Source organism: Polypterus senegalus, chromosome 16, assembly GCF_016835505.1.
Source record: "Polypterus senegalus isolate Bchr_013 chromosome 16, ASM1683550v1, whole genome shotgun sequence".
Taxonomy (NCBI): Eukaryota; Metazoa; Chordata; class Cladistia; order Polypteriformes; family Polypteridae; genus Polypterus; species Polypterus senegalus.
Window position 1 is genome coordinate 51,030,565 of NC_053169.1, and position 20,000 is coordinate 51,050,564.

Below are 20,000 nucleotides of genomic sequence, written 5' to 3' on the forward strand. Positions count from 1 at the left end.
CTTCTCTGTAAGCTCTTTGGTGGTCAGAGAAAGCCTGGATGTGCACGTGAGGCCAGACTACATGACATTCTCTCAACGTGTCAGCCAGCTGCTTTCATAGATAGCAATTCTGAATTATGCCAAGGAGCTGAATGCTTAAAGGAAGCCTCCTTATGTTTTAAAGCAGCTGTTTTATCTAATGCTGAATGACGGGCTGAGTTATAGTGGTCAACAAGACTATCTAATGTTGATGGAATAGGTGTAGACAGTAAAAGATCAGAAATGGATCAGGTAACTCAATGGAATGCCTCCAGAATACTTCCAGTGAAACTTGTGAGGCTATTGCTGTATTTTTCAATTAAAACATTAATGATATTAGAAATAATATAGTATATCTCCCCAACACTGCGCATCCTCCTAAACCCCAGTACTCCGTTATAAACAAATTACATTTTTTCACCAGGACAGATTTACCTGATTTATACAAAATAATTTCTCAACTGAGACCCTCTACCTGCGTCCTTGACCCAATACCAACAAGTTTTTTCAAAGTAGTATCGGGCGTGCTAATTGATAGTATTCTTGACATAGTAAACTCATCATTAGATACGGGGGTCTTCCCAGACTGTCTTAAGACTGCTATAGTTAAACCCCTACTCAAGAAAAATAATCTCGACTCCTCTGCTTTTGAAAATATAAGACCTATTTATAACCTGCCTTTCTGAAGTAAAATTCTAGAGAAGGCAGTCATTATGCAGCTAAATTACCACCTCAATAAACATGCTATTCTTGATAAGTTTCAATCGGGTTTCAGAATAAATCACAGAACAGAAACTGCACTCGTTAAAGTAGTAAATGACTTGCAGGTAAATGAAGACAGAGGACATTTATCTGTTCTCTTCCTCTTAGAGCTGAGTGCCGCATTTGATACCATTGATCACAATATTCTTAGAAATTGCCTTAGTCAGTGGGTGGGCCTCTCTGGCAGTGTCTTAAATTGGTTTGAATCATACCTGGCAGGTAGAAAATTCTTTGTTAGTTGTGGTAATTATACTTCAATGACACATGATATTCTATATGGTGTTCCACAAGGCTCTATCCTGGATCCGCTGCTCTTTTCGATCTACATGCTTCCGTTAGGTCAGGTACAGCTATGCTGATGACACGCTGCTGTATTTATCAATAGCACTTGATGACTCCGACTCTGTTGTTTCACTAACACAATATCTTACTTGTATTTCTGAGTGGATGAGTAGTAATTTTCTCAAGCTAAATAAAGAAAAAACTGAAATTTTAGTGATTGCAATAATGGATATAATGAGGTTATTAGAACTAAACTTAGAACTAAAGTCAAGACAGAGGTAAAGAATTTAGGGGTAACTATTGACTGTGACCTGAATTTTAAATCGCATATTAATCAGATCAATAGGACAGCATTTTTTCACTTAAGAAATATAGCAAAAGTTAGACCTCTTATATACAGGGTGGCCCACGAAAAAGTAGCCCGCCTTCCTGCCAGAGTGGCGCGCCGATTTGACTATCCTCATCTCGAAAGCTGTGTAGACGTAGTGCAAACATGTGAGTACGAGCTGAGCGACATGTATTCCATTCCACAAAGAATCGCAATAGTGGAGGCGTACGTTCTCACGGGTTCCATTAAGGAAACGCTGGACATTTTTGCAACAAAGTTTCCTGCCGCTGGTGTCCCAGCAAAGCTCGCAATAAAGCAGTTGGTGAGAAAGTGGCGTACGACAGGGTCAGTTGCAAACGCCAAAAAGAATCGGGCCCCACCCGTTCGCACACCTGATGCGATCGCCAATGTTTTCACACGGATGCAGAGAAGCCCTAGGAAGTCTACACTTAAGTTGTCTCAGCAGGCGGACATTTCGTGCACTTCTTGCCAATGCATTTTACACGACCGACGGATGAAACCGTACAAAGTGTCATGTGTGCAAGAACTGAAGCAACCCGACAAGGAAAAACGTGTGCATTACTGCACGTGGCTATTTGAAACAATTGCGAGTGGGTTGATGGATCCGCTGCTGTATTTCATGAGTGACAAAGCCTGGTTCCATCTGTCAGGATATGTGAACTCGCAGAATAGCAGATATTGGTCAGTAGTCAATCCGCATGCGATTCATGAGCAACCTCTTCACGATCAGAAAGTCGGAGTCTGGTGTGCTGTGTGTCTGCAACTCGGATTGTGGGTCCCATATTTTTTGAGACAACAGTGAACACGAACGTGTATATGGGAATTTTTGAGGAATTTTACAGACAGTTGACGCTGGAAGAACTCGAGTACGCCTTCTTTCAACAGGACGGCGCAATTTGTACCACGTGTCACTGTCACAAATTCAGGAGACATTTACAGAAGACAGGATTGTCACCAAAGGATTGTGGCCACCGAGATCGCCGGACTTAAGTACTTGTGACTTTTATCTGTGGGGCAATTTGAAGAGAAATGTGTACGCTAATAACCCAAGAACTTTACATCAGTTGAAAGACAATATTCGTAATGCAATTTGGAGCATTGGCGCCCCAGAGTTGTGTCGCGTATATGACAACATGTTAAGGCGCGCCCAAAATGCATTGACGCACAAGGAGATCAATTTCAGCACTTTCTGTAAAGAGTGAGTAAAGATTTTTGCATTTCAAGTTCGTTCTTTCTTTATGGAAGGGCACCTTTTTTCGCCAGGGAGGCAGGCTACTTTTTCGTGGGCCACCCTGTATCATTGAAAGATGCTAAGAAATTAGTTCACACTTTTGTTTTCAGTCGACTAGATTACTGCAACGCACTCCTCTCAGGACTACCCAAAAAAGACATAAATCGACTGCAACTAGTGCAGAATGCAGCTGCTAGAATCCTAACTAGGAAAAGTAAATCCGAGCACATTTCTCCAGTTTTAATGTCACTACACTGGTTACCTGTGTCATTCAGAAATGACTTTAAAATACTACTTATGGTTTACAAAGCCTTAAATAATCTCGCTTACATATACATACATATACACACTAGCCAAATACCCGCGCTTCGCAGGGGAGAAGTAGTGTGTTAAAGAAGTAATGAAAAAGAAAAGGAAACATTTTAATAATAACATAACATGATTGACAATGTAATTGTTTTGTCATTGTCATGAGTGTTGCTGGCATATATATATATATATATATATATATATATATATATATATATATATATATATATATGTATATACACACACACACACACATATAAATACAGACACACATTTACATACACTTATATATATATCTATCTATCTCTATATCTCTATCTATATATACGTATCTATCTATATTTATATATCTATCTATCTATATTTATATCTATATATATATCTATATCTATATATAGATATATATAGATATATAGATATATAGATATATAGATATATATATATATATCTATATTATATCTATATCTATATCTATATATATCTATATATAGTCACGCTTGGGTCACAGATTTGCACAGAGACACAGGAGGTCGTAGAAACAAGAAGGATTTTTTATTCAAACACTGCAAACACTTAAACGTGCTCCATGACAAGTTAGAGATGACAGTTCTGCTAGGAGCAGAAGGAGAGAGAAAAGCAAACAATCAATTCCAAATCTGACAGGTGCTGCGCACAGCTTTTAAGTCGGCGGAGTAACGCGCGAGGCTTGTATTACGCATTATAGTGCTAGGATAAGGAGCAATGTGAGGGTAGTCAGTGTTTCAGGCTTTGTGGTTTTCCCAGAGGCGTTTGTCTCTATTTAGGGTGCGATCAGCCCTCCAGCTCACACCCTCCCCCTCAGCTTTATTCACATTCCTGTGAATCAAGCGACTCTCTGTACCAAGTTCACGTTCATGTAGTCGTGACAATACATCTGCGTTGACGTGTTCAGAACCTGGTCGGTGCTTTACTGTGAAACTATAAGGTTGTAAACCCAGAAACCATCTCATTAGACGAGAGTTTGTATCTTTGTCGGTACAACCACTGGAGTGGCGCATGATCAGTTACCAAAGTGAAGTTTCGTCTCCACAAGTAATATCGAAGTGCTTCCACAGCCCACCTGATTGCCAAGCATTCTTTCTCAATTGTAGAATAATTACGCTCCCTAGATAATAATTTCCTACTTAAATATGTGATTGGATGTTCTTCTCCATCAAAAATCTGACACAACACTGCGCCCACACTAAATGCGCTTGCGTCTGTTTGCAAGATAAAATCTTTTGTGAAATCCAGGTTTCTTAGAACCAGGTAAGAAGACAATGCTTTTTTTAAATCGCTGAAAGAACGTTCGCAATTTTCTGTCCACAAGATAGGTCGGTTTTTCTTGCCTCTAGTAAGTTCTGTAAGGGGAGCAGCTCTATGTGCAAAATTTGAGATGAATCTTCTGTAGTAACCAGCAAGCCCCAGAAAAGCGTACACCTGCTTCTGTGTCCCAGGTCTCGGATAAGCAAGCATTTCTTCTATTTTCCTAAATTGTGGCCTAAGTAAACCCTTGCCCATAGAATAGCCTAGGTAATGTGTCTCAGACATGCCCAGTTTACATTTTTTTGGGTTAGCAGTAAGGCCAGCCTGTTTCAAGCTTCCAAGAACGGCTTGAAGCCGCTCTAAGTTGGAGCCGCTCTAAGTGTTTTCGCCAATCATTGCTGAAAATCACGACATCGTCAAGATATGCCCCAGCATATTCAGAGTGAGGACGCAGGATCTGATCCATCATGCGTTGAAAAGTCAGAGGTGCCCCGTGAAGACCAAACGGGAGTCTTGTAAATTCATAGAGTCCGTCAGGAGTCGCAAATGCCGTTTTCTCACAACTGCTAGCCTCTAAAGGCACCTGCCAGACCTCGTGAGATCTAGCGTGGAGATATAGCTCGCCTGACCCAGTTTTTCCAACAGTTCATCGACACGGGGAATGGGATAAGCATCGAATTTAGAGACCTTATTCAAGCGTCTGAAATCGATACAGAACCGAACCGAACCGTCTTGCTTTGGGACTAATACGACTGGGCTGCACCAGTCACTTCTACTTTCACGAATTACACCCAGTGTCAACATTTTTTTTACCTCTTCGCACACAATATTTCGCCGCGCTTCAGTGTTCCGTTCTATCAAAGATAACAGTTCTGTCTTTTGTGTGTCAGTAAGATCGTTACCAATGGTAACATCGGTCTGAGAAACAGCAGCCAAGGAAGTGTTAACTTTTTGTCAGTCGTGCCATTCCTTCAAGAGGATAATGTGTAAAATCTGGAATGGTTTGCGTCGGCCTGGTATTCTAACCGTAATTTACCGGACTCACACGCTCCTCAATGGCGGGGCCCTGCCATTTAGCTAAGAATTTGTGTGGATCCGAGGGAACCAGTACCAAAACACGATCGCCAGGTTTGAATTCACGGAGCTTACTACGCCTATCATAAAGACGCTGCTGAGTTTCCTGTTCTCGTTGTTGGTGTTCCACAGCAATAGAGGAAAGCATAGAAATTCTGTCTTGCAACGAAATTAGTCGATCTGCAAAGCTTGGACCTTTAGCTGCTCTCTCGTTCCTTATCCATTCCTCACGTACCACATCCAGGACGCCTCTGCGCCGCCTGCCAATAACATCTCAAGGGACTCAAGCCAGTGGACGCCTGTGGTGATTCTCGACCGCGCATTAAAACAAAAGGTAGTACAGTGTTCCAGGTTGTGGGATCATTATGAGCAACTCGCCTGATCATTTGTTTCAAAGTTTTGTTAAATTGCTCGGTTAAACCATTCGTTTGAGGATGGTAAACAGTAGTACTCAGTTTCTTAATAGCAAAGCTGTCAAACAATTGTTTCATCACGCGAGAAGTGAAAGGTGTGCCTTGATCAGTTAAGATTTCTCTAGGGATACCAATACGAGCAAAAGTATCACATAGTGCTTTGGTTCAGTTGAAGAGTTAGCCTTTTTCAGCGCAATCATTTCTGGATATCGTGTCACATAATCAACCAACACCAGCAAATATTGGTACCCATCCTTAGTCTTAGGTAAAGGTCCCACAATATCTAATCCCACACACTGAAAGGGAACTTCCAATATGGGCATAGGACAAAGGGGAGCCCGAGGAGGCTTATAAGCAGAGACGATCTGGCAGTCTGGACATGAAGTACAAAACCGTTCAACATCTTTTCCTACATTAAGCCAATAAAATTGTTTTGAAAACCGGTCTCTAGTTTTGTCAGCAACGAGGTGCCCCCCCAAGATGTGTGAATGTGCCAGATGCAAAACAGTTTCCCTATGTGCTTCAGGTACCACCAGTGGTTCAATAAATTCCCCTTCCAAATGATCTGAGATCCCTCTGAAAAGGCAACCGTCCTTTTCTATAAAGTGTGGGGTTTTCACACCCCCGGAATTACGCTCTTGGTAATAAGAGTCATTAGCAGGGCGAGCCTGGTTAAATGCATATTCTAATGAGCTATCAGTATGCTGCAAACGCACAAAATCTGATTGTTCGTTAACGCTCAGTTTGTGTTCGGAGGCGTTTGCAATCTGGGAAGGTGTAGAAGGACCAGGCCATTCTGGAAGATTGTTGGGGGTGACCTCCTCCGTCTCGCTGGAGAGATCGGGTTCAATATCTAAGTTGGGCTCTAGATTTTCCCCGGCTGCTACCAGTTCTTCATCTTACCCTCTAATCGTCTGGACATAATCGTTAATGATTTAATATCATGACGTAGAAATTCATCTCGAAGAACTGCAGGTATGCCGGCCAGTAATATATTCACGACAACTGTTTCCATCACGTCTCCTTCAAACCAGCAGTGCACTTTATGTATCAAATCTTGAATTTGCGCACGGATTGGGTCATCCATGTTTAGTTTCCAGTCTTTAAGTGCATAAGTTTTAGACCTCTGAAATAAGTCTTCGGCGGCATCCATCTGTGCAACCACTCCTGGTACCACTTGTCACGCTTGGGTCACAGATTTGCACAGAGACACAGGAGGTCGTAGAAACAAGAAGGATTTTATTCAAACACTGCAAACACATGAGCTTAAACGTGCTCCATGACAAGTCAGAGATGACAGTTCCGCTAGGAGCAGAGAGAGAGAGAAAAGCAAACAATCAATTCCAAATCTGACAGGCGCTGCGCACGGCTTTTAAGTCGGTGGAGTACCGCGCGAGGCTTGTATTACACATTATAGTGCAAGGATAAGGAGCAATGTGAGGGTAGTCAGTGTTTCAGGCTTTGTGGTTTTCCCAGGGGCGTTTGTCTCTATTTGGGGTGCAATCAGCCCTCCAGCTCACTATATATATATCTCCTTTGGGGTGTAGAGCAGCTGTTGCTGGGGGTGCCAGAATCCATGGAGGAAGAAAAATTAAAAACATTATTTGTACAAAATCTTAATTTATCTATCCATTCCTAAATAATTAAATGGGCAGGCTATTTCGTATCAGTGCAATACGCTGCTTGTTAAAATGGATGACTCCTAATCTTATGTGCACTTAGTGCTGCGTGGGTATTATGAACTATCGTATTTGTTTAAGTTCTATTTAAATTTAAAATATAAGTAATTTTTATTTGGTCGACAGAAATATGTTTAGTAGGAATGAAAGTTAAATTTAATCATCATTACATAAATTTTTCTTCACCATAGAAATTTTAAGACTAAATCCAACTGCCTGATGGGCCAATAGGAATTCGCCAGGCTGATTAGGTGGAGCAGTTTAACACTAGAATTACCAGAGCCTACGAAAAAACTTGTAGATCCGTCCCATCTTAAATCGCTTCTTAAAACCGTTCTCACCTCTCTGCCAGCGTCTTTTGTTCATCTGATAAATACAAGCTACAAGCAGCCGGCTATTCCATCCCCCTACCAACTTACAACGTGCACAAACTTCTCCCAGCTCATGCCTTGATTGATTATCTAGGAGTGAAGTGGAGTTTTAGAGTGAAAATAATAGATCATTATTTGGAACACAATCATTTCATGTGTGTTCCGTTTCTACAGTAATCTGTGTAAACCCATTGCTAAAACAGAAACTTTCATATTTTAGTAATAAATGTTACAAAATGTAGGCATAAACTATAAAATGTGTGAAGCCTGAAGGCCAAAGATCAAATAAACACTTTCACAAAAGGTTCAAGAACGTCACAACAGCTTCCGTGGCGTACCGGTAAGATTTCGTCACTCAGAGTGCAGCAGACTTTTTTTTTTAACCTTCGCCGTTCTGCCTGCCTTAACTCCCTGTCTATCTGTATAGTAATAACAGTAATTCAAGTTTTGACTTTATATATTCAGGAATGACTTTATATATTCCGAAAATCATTGTAATTGCCTGTTTGGCATCCCATAGGGCACTGTATAATAGATATATAAAAAAAACAGCTAGGGGAATAGATATACAGATAGATAGGAAAGAAAGGCACTATATGATAGGCAAACAGGGAAGCTGCTATATAATAATAAAATTACTGTTATTACTATATAGATATTTTTTATTTACTTACTTCCTACAGCGTCAAGTCACGAGTGCAAAGCTTCCCATGTACATATACAAAGTACAGTGATGGCAAAAGTACATTCTTGATCCGATGTAGAACCATTGTCATGTAAGTAAATAACTCAAGGTAAATAAGATTAGATCTGGCTTTTATGTAAGTAACATATAAATGATAATGTTTTGGGTGCCTTTGTATGTAAGAGCCAGATCTAATGTTATTACCTTTATTTATTTACTTACTTCCTACAGCGTAAAGTCACGAGTGCAGTGCTTCCCATGTACATATACAAAGTAAAGAGATGGCAAAAGTGCATTCTTGATCCAATTTAGAACAGTCATCATGATTTGAGTTTGCCTCCGTTATACTGCATCTGAGAAAACAGCAGTGTCAAATGCGGCGGGGGATTTGGTTTGAGTTGGGATCGTGAACACGGCTGAGAGAATAACAGAATAAAAAAAAAAAAGGATAAAAAAAAAAAATAACTAACCTTTACAAGCATCATAAATTACACCGGCTGTTACAGACTGGAATCAAAAGTATGTTTTAATTTTAAAATAGTAAGAATACGTGCATCTCACTTTTTAAAATTGACTCATCTGGAATCGAACCCGTAAAAGTATTCGACGAAGGCATGACAAACGGCAGCGTGTCCATAAACTTAATTTAAACTTACGGTTTACACCGTGCTTTGTTTCCGCAGTAGCTACACTTATGAATAAGCTTGTATGCGTTTTTCTTCAGCGCTTTTTGGAGCTCTTCCTGGTTTTCACGCATCAGTGTGATAGTCAGTTCATGTGATTACGTGGGAGGCGTGATGATGTCACACGAAACTCCGCCCCCCACGGCCATCCAGCTCAACTCTATTACAGTTGTGAACGCTGGCCCCGGCACAGACAGACGGACATCATATTGTCACCACACACCATTTATTTACAGTATTATTTACAGTAATTGCTCATTGCACAACCCCAGTGCCTTCTCGCACCGATCTCCCCAAGTCCAGGCCCACAGTCTTTGTGCCTTCCTGGCCGCCTCCGCCTTCTCTCTCCAGTTCCAGCTCGTTTCCTCCCGACTTCCACCAATGACTGGAGGGAGGCGTCCTAAATAAGGCCCCACCAGCACTCTATTCAAACACCATTTTTCGTTTTTATTTGTGTAACAGTGCTCTCGAACCGCCAAGTGGACTTTGTGCCTTCCTCAGCCCCGCCTTCATCCGTCGCCTCGCTCATGCGGGCCTGCTAGTAGATGGTACCTCCAGTGCCTTTTAGCAGCTGAAGCGAATTCTGTTTCTCCTGTGATCAAGCCGCCCGTTCCTAAGTGTCGGGTCCGGATAGATCACAGTGGCGCCTGGTGATCCACAGGGCTGTTCAAGCCTGTACCTGACCATTTGATCAAGTAAATGCCTACCATTCGTTTGAGGATGGTAAACAGTAGTACTCAGTTTCTTAATAGCAAAGCTGTCAAACAATTGTTTCATCAGACGAGAGTGAAAGGTGTGCCTTGATCAGTTAAGATTTCTCTAGGGATACCAATACGAGCAAAAGTATCACATAGTGCTTTGGTTCAGTTGAAGAGTTAGCCTTTTCAGCTCAATCATTTCTGGATATCGTGTCACATAATCAACCAACACCAGCAAATATTGGTACCCATCCTTAGTCTTAGGTAAAGGTCCCACAATATCTAATCCCACACACTGAAAGGGAACTTCCAATATGGGCATAGGACAAAGGGGAGCCCGAGGAGGCTTATAAGCAGAGGCGATCTGGCAGTCTGGACATGAAGTACAAAACCGTTCAACATCTTTTCCTGTATTCAGCCAATAAAATTGTTTTGAAAACCGGTCTCTAGTTTTGTCAAACAGGTGCCCCCAAGATGTGTGAATGTGCCAGATGCAAAACAGTTTCCCTATGTGCTGCTGGTACCACCAGTGGTTCAATAAATTCCCCTTCCAAATGATCTGAGATCCCTCTGAAAAGGCAACCGTCCTTTTCTATAAAGTGTGGGGTTTTCACACCCCCGGAATTACGCTCTTGGTAATAAGAGTCATTAGCAGGGCGAGCCTGGTTAAATGCATATTCTAATGAGCTATCAGTATGCTGCAAACGCACAAAATCTGATTGTTAGTTAGCGCTCAGTTTGTGTTGGGCGTTTGCAATCTGGGAAGGTGTAGAAGGACCAGGCCATTCTGGAAGATTGTTGGGGGTGACCTCCTCCGTCTCGCTGGAGAGATCGGGTTCAATATCTAAGTTGGGCTCTAGATTTTCCCCGGCTGCTACCAGTTCTTCATCTTACCCTCTAATCGTCTGGACATAATCGTTAATGATTTAATATCATGACGTAGAAATTCATCTCGAAGAACTGCAGGTATGCCGGCCAGTAATATATTCACGACAACTGTTTCCATCCGCTCCTTCAAACCAGCAGTGCACTTTATGTATCAAATCTTGAATTTGGCGACATTGGGTCATCCATGTTTAGTTTCCAGTCTTTAAGTGCATAAGTTTTAGACCTCTGAAATAAGTCTTGCGCATCCATCTGTGCAACCACTCCTGGTACCACTTGTCACGCTTGGGTCACAGATTTGCACAGAGACACAGGAGGTCGTAGAAACAAGAAGGATTTTTATTCAAACACTGCAAACACATGAGCTTAAACGTGCTCCATGACAAGTCAGAGATGACAGTTCCGCTAGGAGCAGAGAGAGAGAGAAAAGCAAACAATCAATTCCAAATCTGACAGGCTGCTTACGCTTTTAAGTCGGTGGAGTACATGCACGAGGCTTGTATTACACATTATAGTGCAAGGATAAGGAGCAATGTGAGGGTAGTCAGTGTTTCAGGCTTTGTGGTTTTCCCAGGGGCGTTTGTCTCTATTTGGGGTGCAATCAGCCCTCCAGCTCACTATATATATATCTCCTTTGGGGTGCGAGCAGCTGTTGCTGGGGGTGCCAGAATCCATGGAGGAAGAAAAATTAAAAACATTATTTGTACAAAATCTTAATTTATCTATCCATTCCTAAATAATTAAATGGGCAGGCTATTTCGTATCAGTGCAATACGCTGCTTGTTAAAATGGATGACTCCTAATCTTATGTGCACTTAGTGCTGCGTGGGTATTATGAACTATCGTATTTGTTTAAGTTCTATTTAAATTTAAAATATAAGTAATTTTTATTTGGTCGACAGAAATATGTTTAGTAGGAATGAAAGTTAAATTTAATCATCATTACATAAATTTTTCTTCACCATAGAAATTTTAAGACTAAATCCAACTGCCTGATGGGCCAATAGGAATTCGCCAGGCTGATTAGGTGGAGCAGTTTAACACTAGAATTACCAGAGCCTACGAAAAAACTTGTAGATCCGTCCCCATCTTAAATCGCTTCTTAAAACCGTTCTCACCTCTCTGCCAGCGTCTTTTGTTCATCTGATAAATACAAGCTACAAGCAGCCGGCTATTCCATCCCCCTACCAACTTACAACGTGCACAAACTTCTCCCAGCTCATGCCTTGATTGATTATCTAGGAGTGAAGTGGAGTTTTAGAGTGAAAATAATAGATCATTATTTGGAACACAATCATTTCATGTGTGTTCCGTTTCTACAGTAATCTGTGTAAACCCATTGCTAAAACAGAAACTTTCATATTTTAGTAATAAATGTTACAAAATGTAGGTATAAACTATAAAATGTGTGAAGCCTGAAGGCCAAAGATCAAATAAACACTTTCACAAAAGGTTCAAGAACGCACACAACAGCTTCCGTGGCATGCGGTAAGATTTTCGCTACACTCAGAGTGCAGCAGACTTTTTTTTTTAACCTTCGCCGTTCTGCCTGCCTTAACTCCCTGTCTATCTGTATAGTAATAACAGTAATTCAAGTTTTGACTTTATATATTCAGGAATGACTTTATATATTCCGAAAATCATTGTAATTGCCTGTTTGGCATCCCATAGGGCACTGTATAATAGATATATAAAAAAAACAGCTAGGGGAATAGATATACAGATAGATAGGAAAGAAAGGCACTATATGATAGGCAAACAGGGAAGCTGCTATATAATAATAAAATTACTGTTATTACTATATAGATATTTTTTATTTACTTACTTCCTACAGCGTCAAGTCACGAGTGCAAAGCTTCCCATGTACATATACAAAGTACAGTGATGGCAAAAGTACATTCTTGATCCGATGTAGAACCATTGTCATGTAAGTAAATAACTCAAGGTAAATAAGATTAGATCTGGCTTTTATGTAAGTAACATATAAATGATAATGTTTTGGGTGCCTTTGTATGTAAGAGCCAGATCTAATGTTATTACCTTTATTTATTTACTTACTTCCTACAGCGTAAAGTCACGAGTGCAGTGCTTCCCATGTACATATACAAAGTAAAGAGATGGCAAAAGTGCATTCTTGATCCGATGTAGAACAGTCATCATGATTTGAGTTTGCCTCTGTTATACCGCATCTGAGAGAAAACAGCAGTGTCAAATGCGGGGGGATTTGGTTTGAGTTGGGATCGTGAACACGGCTGAGAGAATAACAGAATAAAAAAAAAAAAGGATAAAAAAAAAAAATAACTAACCTTTACAAGCATCATAAATTACACCGGCTGTTACAGACTGGAATCAAAAGTATGTTTTAATTTTAAAATAGTAAGAATACGTGCATCTCACTTTTTAAAATTGACTCATCTGGAATCGAACCCGTAAAAGTATTCGGCGAAGGCATGACAAACGCAGCGTGTCCATAAACTTAATTTAAACTTACGGTTTACACCGTGCTTTGTTTCGCGAGTAGCTACACCCTATGAATAAGCTTGTATGCGTTTTTCTTCAGCGCTTTACAGTATATGGAGAAAAATAGCTTCCAGTTATGACCATTACGCGTAGAATTTCGAAAATGAAACCTGCTCAACTTTTGTAAGTAAGCTGTAAGGAATGAGCCTGCCAAATTTCAGCCTTCTACCTACACGGATCAGTCAGTGAGGGCTTTGCCTTTTATTAGTATAGATAAAAGGTGTCATTTTGCTTGACTTCTCACTCTATACAACTCCAAGCAACTGACACGCAGGTAAACAGACATGAGCTGAGAAAACTGTGTGCCGGTGGGGGATGTGATAGTAGGCTGCTTGCTGTTTGCTGCTTAGCCACAAATTTAGAAGACAAAAGACGTGGCGGAGAGGTGTGAAGCGTTTGAAGGTGGGACGGATCTACGAGTTTTTTGTAGGCTCTGGTAATTCTAGTGTTAAAAAACTGCTAAAAACATATTACTTTAACATGGCTTTCTCATAATTTTATTTTAATTTAATCCTGATTCTCTGCATATTCAATTAATTATTATTACTATTCATGGTGCTTGCTCCAAAATCCGTACTAACCCCTACTCTCTCTTCTGTTCTTTTTCCGGTTTTCTGTGGTGGCAACTGCGTCACCACCACCTAATCAAAGCACCATGATGTCCCTACATTGATGGATTAAAGGCCAGAAGTCCACGTGACCATCATCATCAAGTCCTTCCATGAAAACCCTGAGTACAATGAGGACTGATCATTTATGTTAGGTAGAATGCCTACAGGGGGCTGGGCGGTCTCATGGCCTCGAACCCCTGTAGGTTTTATTTTTTCTCTAGTCGTCTGGAGTTTTTTTTTTTTTTGTCCTCCTTGGCAATCAGACCTTACTTTTATTCTATATTAATTATTGTTCTCTGATTTTAATTCTTACTTTGTCCTTTTTCTCTTTCTTCATCATGTTAAGCACTTTGAACTACTTATTTGTATGAAAATGTGCTATATAAATAAATGTTTTTGTACCTTATATACTCAGGTGTGTGTCTTTCTGAATGATGTTCAATCAGTTTGGTTTGCCACAGATGGACTTCAATCAAGTTTCAGACACAACTCAAGGATAATTAAAGTAAATAACACACACCTAACCACAGCAAAGGGTCTATATGTTTACATGAATAAAGAATTTCAGTATTTGATATTTAATATACATTTTAAATTCTTTTTGAAAACATGTTTTCAGTTTGTCATTAGGGTTTATTTAGTATAGATTGATGGATAAAAATGGCCAATGTATCTTTTTAAAAATAATTTACAATACAATAAAGTGTGTAGAAACTAAAAGGGTCTGAATACTTTCTGAAGCCAGTGTATACCAGCCATTATCATCCATGGACCTAGAGTTCAAATGTGGTTGCTGCAACCTAGATATCTGTAAGCTTTGAGCAGCTACAAAGAAACAATTCTAGAGATGGGTAAAAAGTCACTGAATAAAAAAATCAATAAACTGAAGACTTCAGCTTTAATTTTCAGATAAGACATTGCCTTGAACAAAAAACAGTTTTGAGTACCTCTTTACTATACAAACCAGTCAGAATATGTCATAGAGTACTTACAGTTGCAGAGTCAATTATTGTTTTCTCTTTTCCTTCACTATCATCATCATCATCTTCATCACTAAACTCTGCAGCAGCACTTTCTATAAATTTAAAGGTATCAAGTACAGATGCTGAGTCAGATAAATCAGGTTTTCTACAAAAAGAGAAAGGAACAGGAAAATTAAAAGATACAAAAGAGAAGACTATGTCAATGTGATGAAATATCAGTCTTAATATTGTTCACCTACAAATAATTCTTCCTTGTGATATGCATAGAAATCATGAAATACTATGCAATCAAAAATGAAAAGTTAATATCATGCCAGAAATGTCAATGTGAACTACACACTGAACAACCATCTAGCTCGTAATATTTACTGGATATCTGAAGACTGACAATCTCATAACCAGGAAAAAAAACTTAACCAAAGAAAATGTTTTCTACCATATATGGCATATTTTCCTGCACTCTATTTTTGATTATAATTTCTAAGACATTTTAGTCACAGAATAATGCCAATGTGGGCTTCCTTTATCTAAGTGTGTATACTGTATTTCAAAGTGCCTTTCTGTAACAGAAAATGAAAATATCCAAAGGGAAAACAGACCAATGAAGGCTTTGCTCATTTGAATATATTATGCCCAAACTTTACGAATTACAAATAAAAGGTAATAAGCAACAATTTGTGTTAAAGTGGAACTGACAAAATAAAAGTAAAAACACATGTAAAATACAAACCAATTACTAGTAATAAACCAAAAGGACAGATCTTGGAAGTCAGCTATATAAAGACTATTTTTGTTTACACAGGCTTCTGTAGTTCCCAGAAGGAGTGCTTTAGAATAAGATGTTGCCATACCATGACTAGGATGCAGAAAGACTTTACTAATCGACTAGGGTAAAAAGAGGAAGCTTAAAGAAAACAATTCTTCCCAAAGTAGGAGATAGTAGAAGGAATAACTGACTAAAACGCAATAAGGCTTAAATACAGTAATCCCTCGCTATATCGCGCTTTGACTTTCGCGGTTTCGCGGTTTCGCTCTATCGCGGATTTTATATGAAAGCATAACTAAATATATAACGCAGATTTTTCGCTGCTTCTATGGTTCTACGGACAATGTGTCTTTTACTTCCTGTACATGCTTCCTCAGTTGGTTTGCCCAGTTGATTTCATACAAAGGCTATTGGCGGATGACTGAGAAGCTAACCAATCAGAGCACGCAGTTAAGTTCCTGCTTGCTGAATGCAGTGTTAACCAGGAAGTCTCGTCTCGCTCATTCAGCATGTGTTTCGCTGTGTAAAGAGTTGTGCTCTTTTGTGTTTATCTTTGTGCATAGTCAAGCCCTTCATTATGGCTCCAAAGCGATCTGCTACTGCTTCAGGGGCCGTGCCCAAGCGCCAAAGCGGAAGATGTTAACGATTGCCGAAAAGGTAAACGTTTTGGATTTGTTGAAGGCTATGATTCTTTTTATTTAAAAAGTAGGAAAGGAGTATAAGATCTACGGCTGCAGTGTACTTTTAACCAGGGTGCAAAACGAGTTGTAAGTCGATGTAATAAGGCAGTAGTCTGGATGGAATCTGCTTTAGGGATTTGGATTGAAGACTGCCAGAAGAAGAACAACGGCAGTGCTACACAATCGCCTGAAGTGGCTCCTTTAAGAGCTGTAACGCTATCCTTTGTTGTGCAGTAAAATTAAACTAATTGTTATCAGACAAGTCATTGTGTCATTGTTGGTGAGTAACCATAATTAATTTTCTACTTACAGTACTTAGTACATGTACTGTCATCGTTTAGTGTCACTGTACACACACATTTACTATATACTGTTTTGTTGCTTTATGCGTATTTATTGCTGGTGGCCTGTCTATCGTAATGGCTGTAACATGTGATATCGGAGACACTCAATATCTTTAAAATAATATTTAGGTTTTACTGTATATAAACAGTGTATTTATATACATAATTTCAATGAATCTTACCTAATATCTAAGAGAATACAAAGGGATTATGCTGTATAACTCTGCGGGAATATTTATAAACAGTGTGGGAGAGTTTATAAGGGATTAAAATATATAAAAATAACCATAGAAACATATGGTTTCCACTTCATGATTTTCACCTATCGCGGGGGGTGGTCTGGAACGCATAACCCCCACGATCGAGGAGGGATTACTGTAAACAAAAAATATATATATATATATATATATATATATATATTAGAGATATAGTAAGAAATTAAACCAGAGAAAGATTTGGTAAAGAGGTGAACGACTGCTAATCTTATACTCATCACAAAAATGTTTCTGCTAATACTGAGCAGAAAAACACTACATTTTTAATTTGCTTGTATTTTATAAGATTTTATAATTAAACTCAACAATAAAAAAATCTATAGAACTCAAGCATGTGACATTATTGCATATTTAATTAACATGACTGAAATACAAAATGCTTTGTGTTGAGATATGACTACTTTAATATTCAATCCATTTACACCAGAAGACAGCATTTTTAAATGAAACCATTTTTCTTCTAAATACATTGCTCTGTACTTTGGTATATCATAAACAGAACCAGCAGGTCAAGGAATGTTTTGACAATGATACACAACTTTGTAGCATTTCAAGAGAATGGATAAATTGGAAGAAATTCCGCATTTTAGAAAGTTCAGATCGCAACCCTAAATAAATGTTAATACAAAACCTAAGGCAGGCCGTTTATGTAGGTCAACAAATAAGGAGCAATTAAAGTAGTTTAAAGGAAGAATTGCCAAATACTGTTTCACATCTGACAAAGGATCTACAAATAATATATAATAAAGCTGAAGTAAATATTTGGTTGTTACTACAGTGGCAAAGGATGTGCCTTTTCTTCCTGAACTGAGAGATTCACTTACCTTTCCATATCAAAATCCACTGTTTTAACTTTGTTAAACAAACATGTGTTTTTCAGTAAATAATATACATTATTTACAAATACCAGTAACTCGGCTTTTGTTTTTCAAATAATAAAAGCACAGATAAAATTTGATTTTTTTTTCTAAGCATAAAAAATTAAGAGTTCACATATCTGAAGCTGCAATTTATGCCACTTAAGACAACAGACGGAACTGAGTCATAAAACATTAGGAACAGTTTTTACTCTGTGATGTGCTTTCTACTAGTTTACATAAGATGTCTCCAAATTGTTCTTTGGCTTATTTAAATTTGTGATGTTCTTTTCACCAGTTTACATAAGATATCTTGAATTTTTTCTTGGCCTATTTCAATTTTTTAAATATATTTTTAATATAGGAAGTAGCTTTATAAATATGTGGGTTGCTCTCCTCAAAACAAAGTTTATCAATAACTACAAAAAATAAACACAGTATAATTTAACATGTGTATAACATTAAACGTATCAGCCTGTAACACATCATATTTAATTAAACTAATAAAACATAACATGATTTAGTGATAGCAAATGATTAACAAACGGAACCTAAGCAATATAAAGTGGAAAAAAAACATTTTAATTCATAAAATGCTTCATTTTTAACTATTTAGACCAATAAAAGCAAAACTGTAGTTAAAGGCCCATTGTGTACAACAAAATTTAAAAATTCAGACACACTAACCCAATCATTATAGCTTCCTTTAAAGATGGCTCGGTGCCATTCACCATTGGCTCAAGGTTTGAATCCGAAGGTCTCTCTTCACCATCGCCAGTCAAACCCAATAATGCTTTAACTCTCTGTGACTTAACATCCAGGATTGTGTCCGTGTAGCCCACCTCTTGCAGATACCTGAAAAAATAATCACTTTCAGAGTATTTGGAACTTAACCAGAAAAATAACAACTGCGAATTTAGTTTTAAGTGACAGCTAACATTTAGAATACTGTACTGAAAATATAGCATGGTGCAATACCAACAGCTACAAGTTAAAAATGATAAAATGAAAAAAAAAAAAAAAAAGTGGAATGAAATTAACAAAAACATAATTAATGATTAACTGATACAGTATTACAAGTAGTTTTAAAAGCAAAAATGCCAGTATAGAATACATGTATCAGTTTGTACAGATGTATGCTTAGATTGCAAGCAAAATGAGAATATGGAACAACAAATGGATGTGTTACGACAACAACAATAATAATATTATTGCATGTTTTGTCATCCTCTGTAATTAGAGCGATATATACAATTTGAAGCAATTGTGAACATCACCTCAGAGAGCATGAAAGTGTGTAAAGAAAATAAAAATAAAAAACAACAGGTTATAGACTGAGTGAGCACATGAACAAAAGAATCAGCAAAATAACCAGACTCAAGATGTGATATACAGTAAAGATGTAGTACTCTCTAGAAAGTGAAGAAAATCAATACCATGTATATTAAGTCTAGTCACAGTTCACTGACCCCTAAGGCTTAGTCAGGAGACCATCAAGATCAGGATCACATAATGCAACAATCCAATTTAAGATCGTTGGGGACCACAGACTATCCCAAAAGCAATGGGCATATGGCAGAAAATAGGACCATCACAGAGTCCACTCATGCACAACTGATATGAAAATCAGTAACATTTAAATCCCATTGTAAGTAATGTTGAAAACCAAGCAACGAACAGAAAAAAATTACTTCATCAACTGCAGTCAAAGATCTGGGCTCAGAGATGGATTTCTAACACTATCTCAGCACCGATACTAGTAATGCATTCTTTCAGTGGATGCAGACAACAAGTGCAAAATCCATCACCCTCAGTAATAATCACCCTCAGTAATAAAGTAGCTGGCACCAAACAAAGTAATCACAATAGCAAGATGACAGGAACCTTGTACCAGCAGTGTTTCATGTGCAATCCCCATAGCCCTTAAAGTACTGTTTAACAAATGTTTGAAACCCTAATAAATTCATAGAACTTTTGTTTTGAAGCTTCATGCATGACGAAAATAAAAACAATAATGGATATTGTCCATTCACTTTTAAGAAAATGGATAGAAAGATGGATTTTCCACCTAGATTTTACAATATGTCATTACTGCTCTTTTCACTGTACATCATTATGGTTCACTCATATGTCCAATATTCTCAACTATAAATACAACACAGACTCATATGCATCATCAAAGCATATCATAACAGCAAATTTTGCTGGGCAATGACATACCCTGAATGGGATGTCATTTAT

The 20,000-nt window shown here is 38.5% G+C and overlaps 1 protein-coding gene across 1 annotated transcript in view; it reads right to left on the reverse strand.

The window, feature by feature from the left end:
• strn (striatin, calmodulin binding protein) overlaps positions 1-20,000 on the reverse strand; it is a 190,992-nt gene that overhangs the window by 53,394 nt on the left and 117,598 nt on the right. Inside the window, exons 5-6 of the mRNA XM_039738562.1 lie at positions 18,447-18,614; positions 14,847-14,982 (exon numbers count right to left, since the gene is read on the reverse strand). Coding sequence (XP_039594496.1) covers positions 14,847-14,982; positions 18,447-18,614 — 304 coding nt within the window. The remainder of the gene's footprint in view (positions 1-14,846; positions 14,983-18,446; positions 18,615-20,000) is intronic.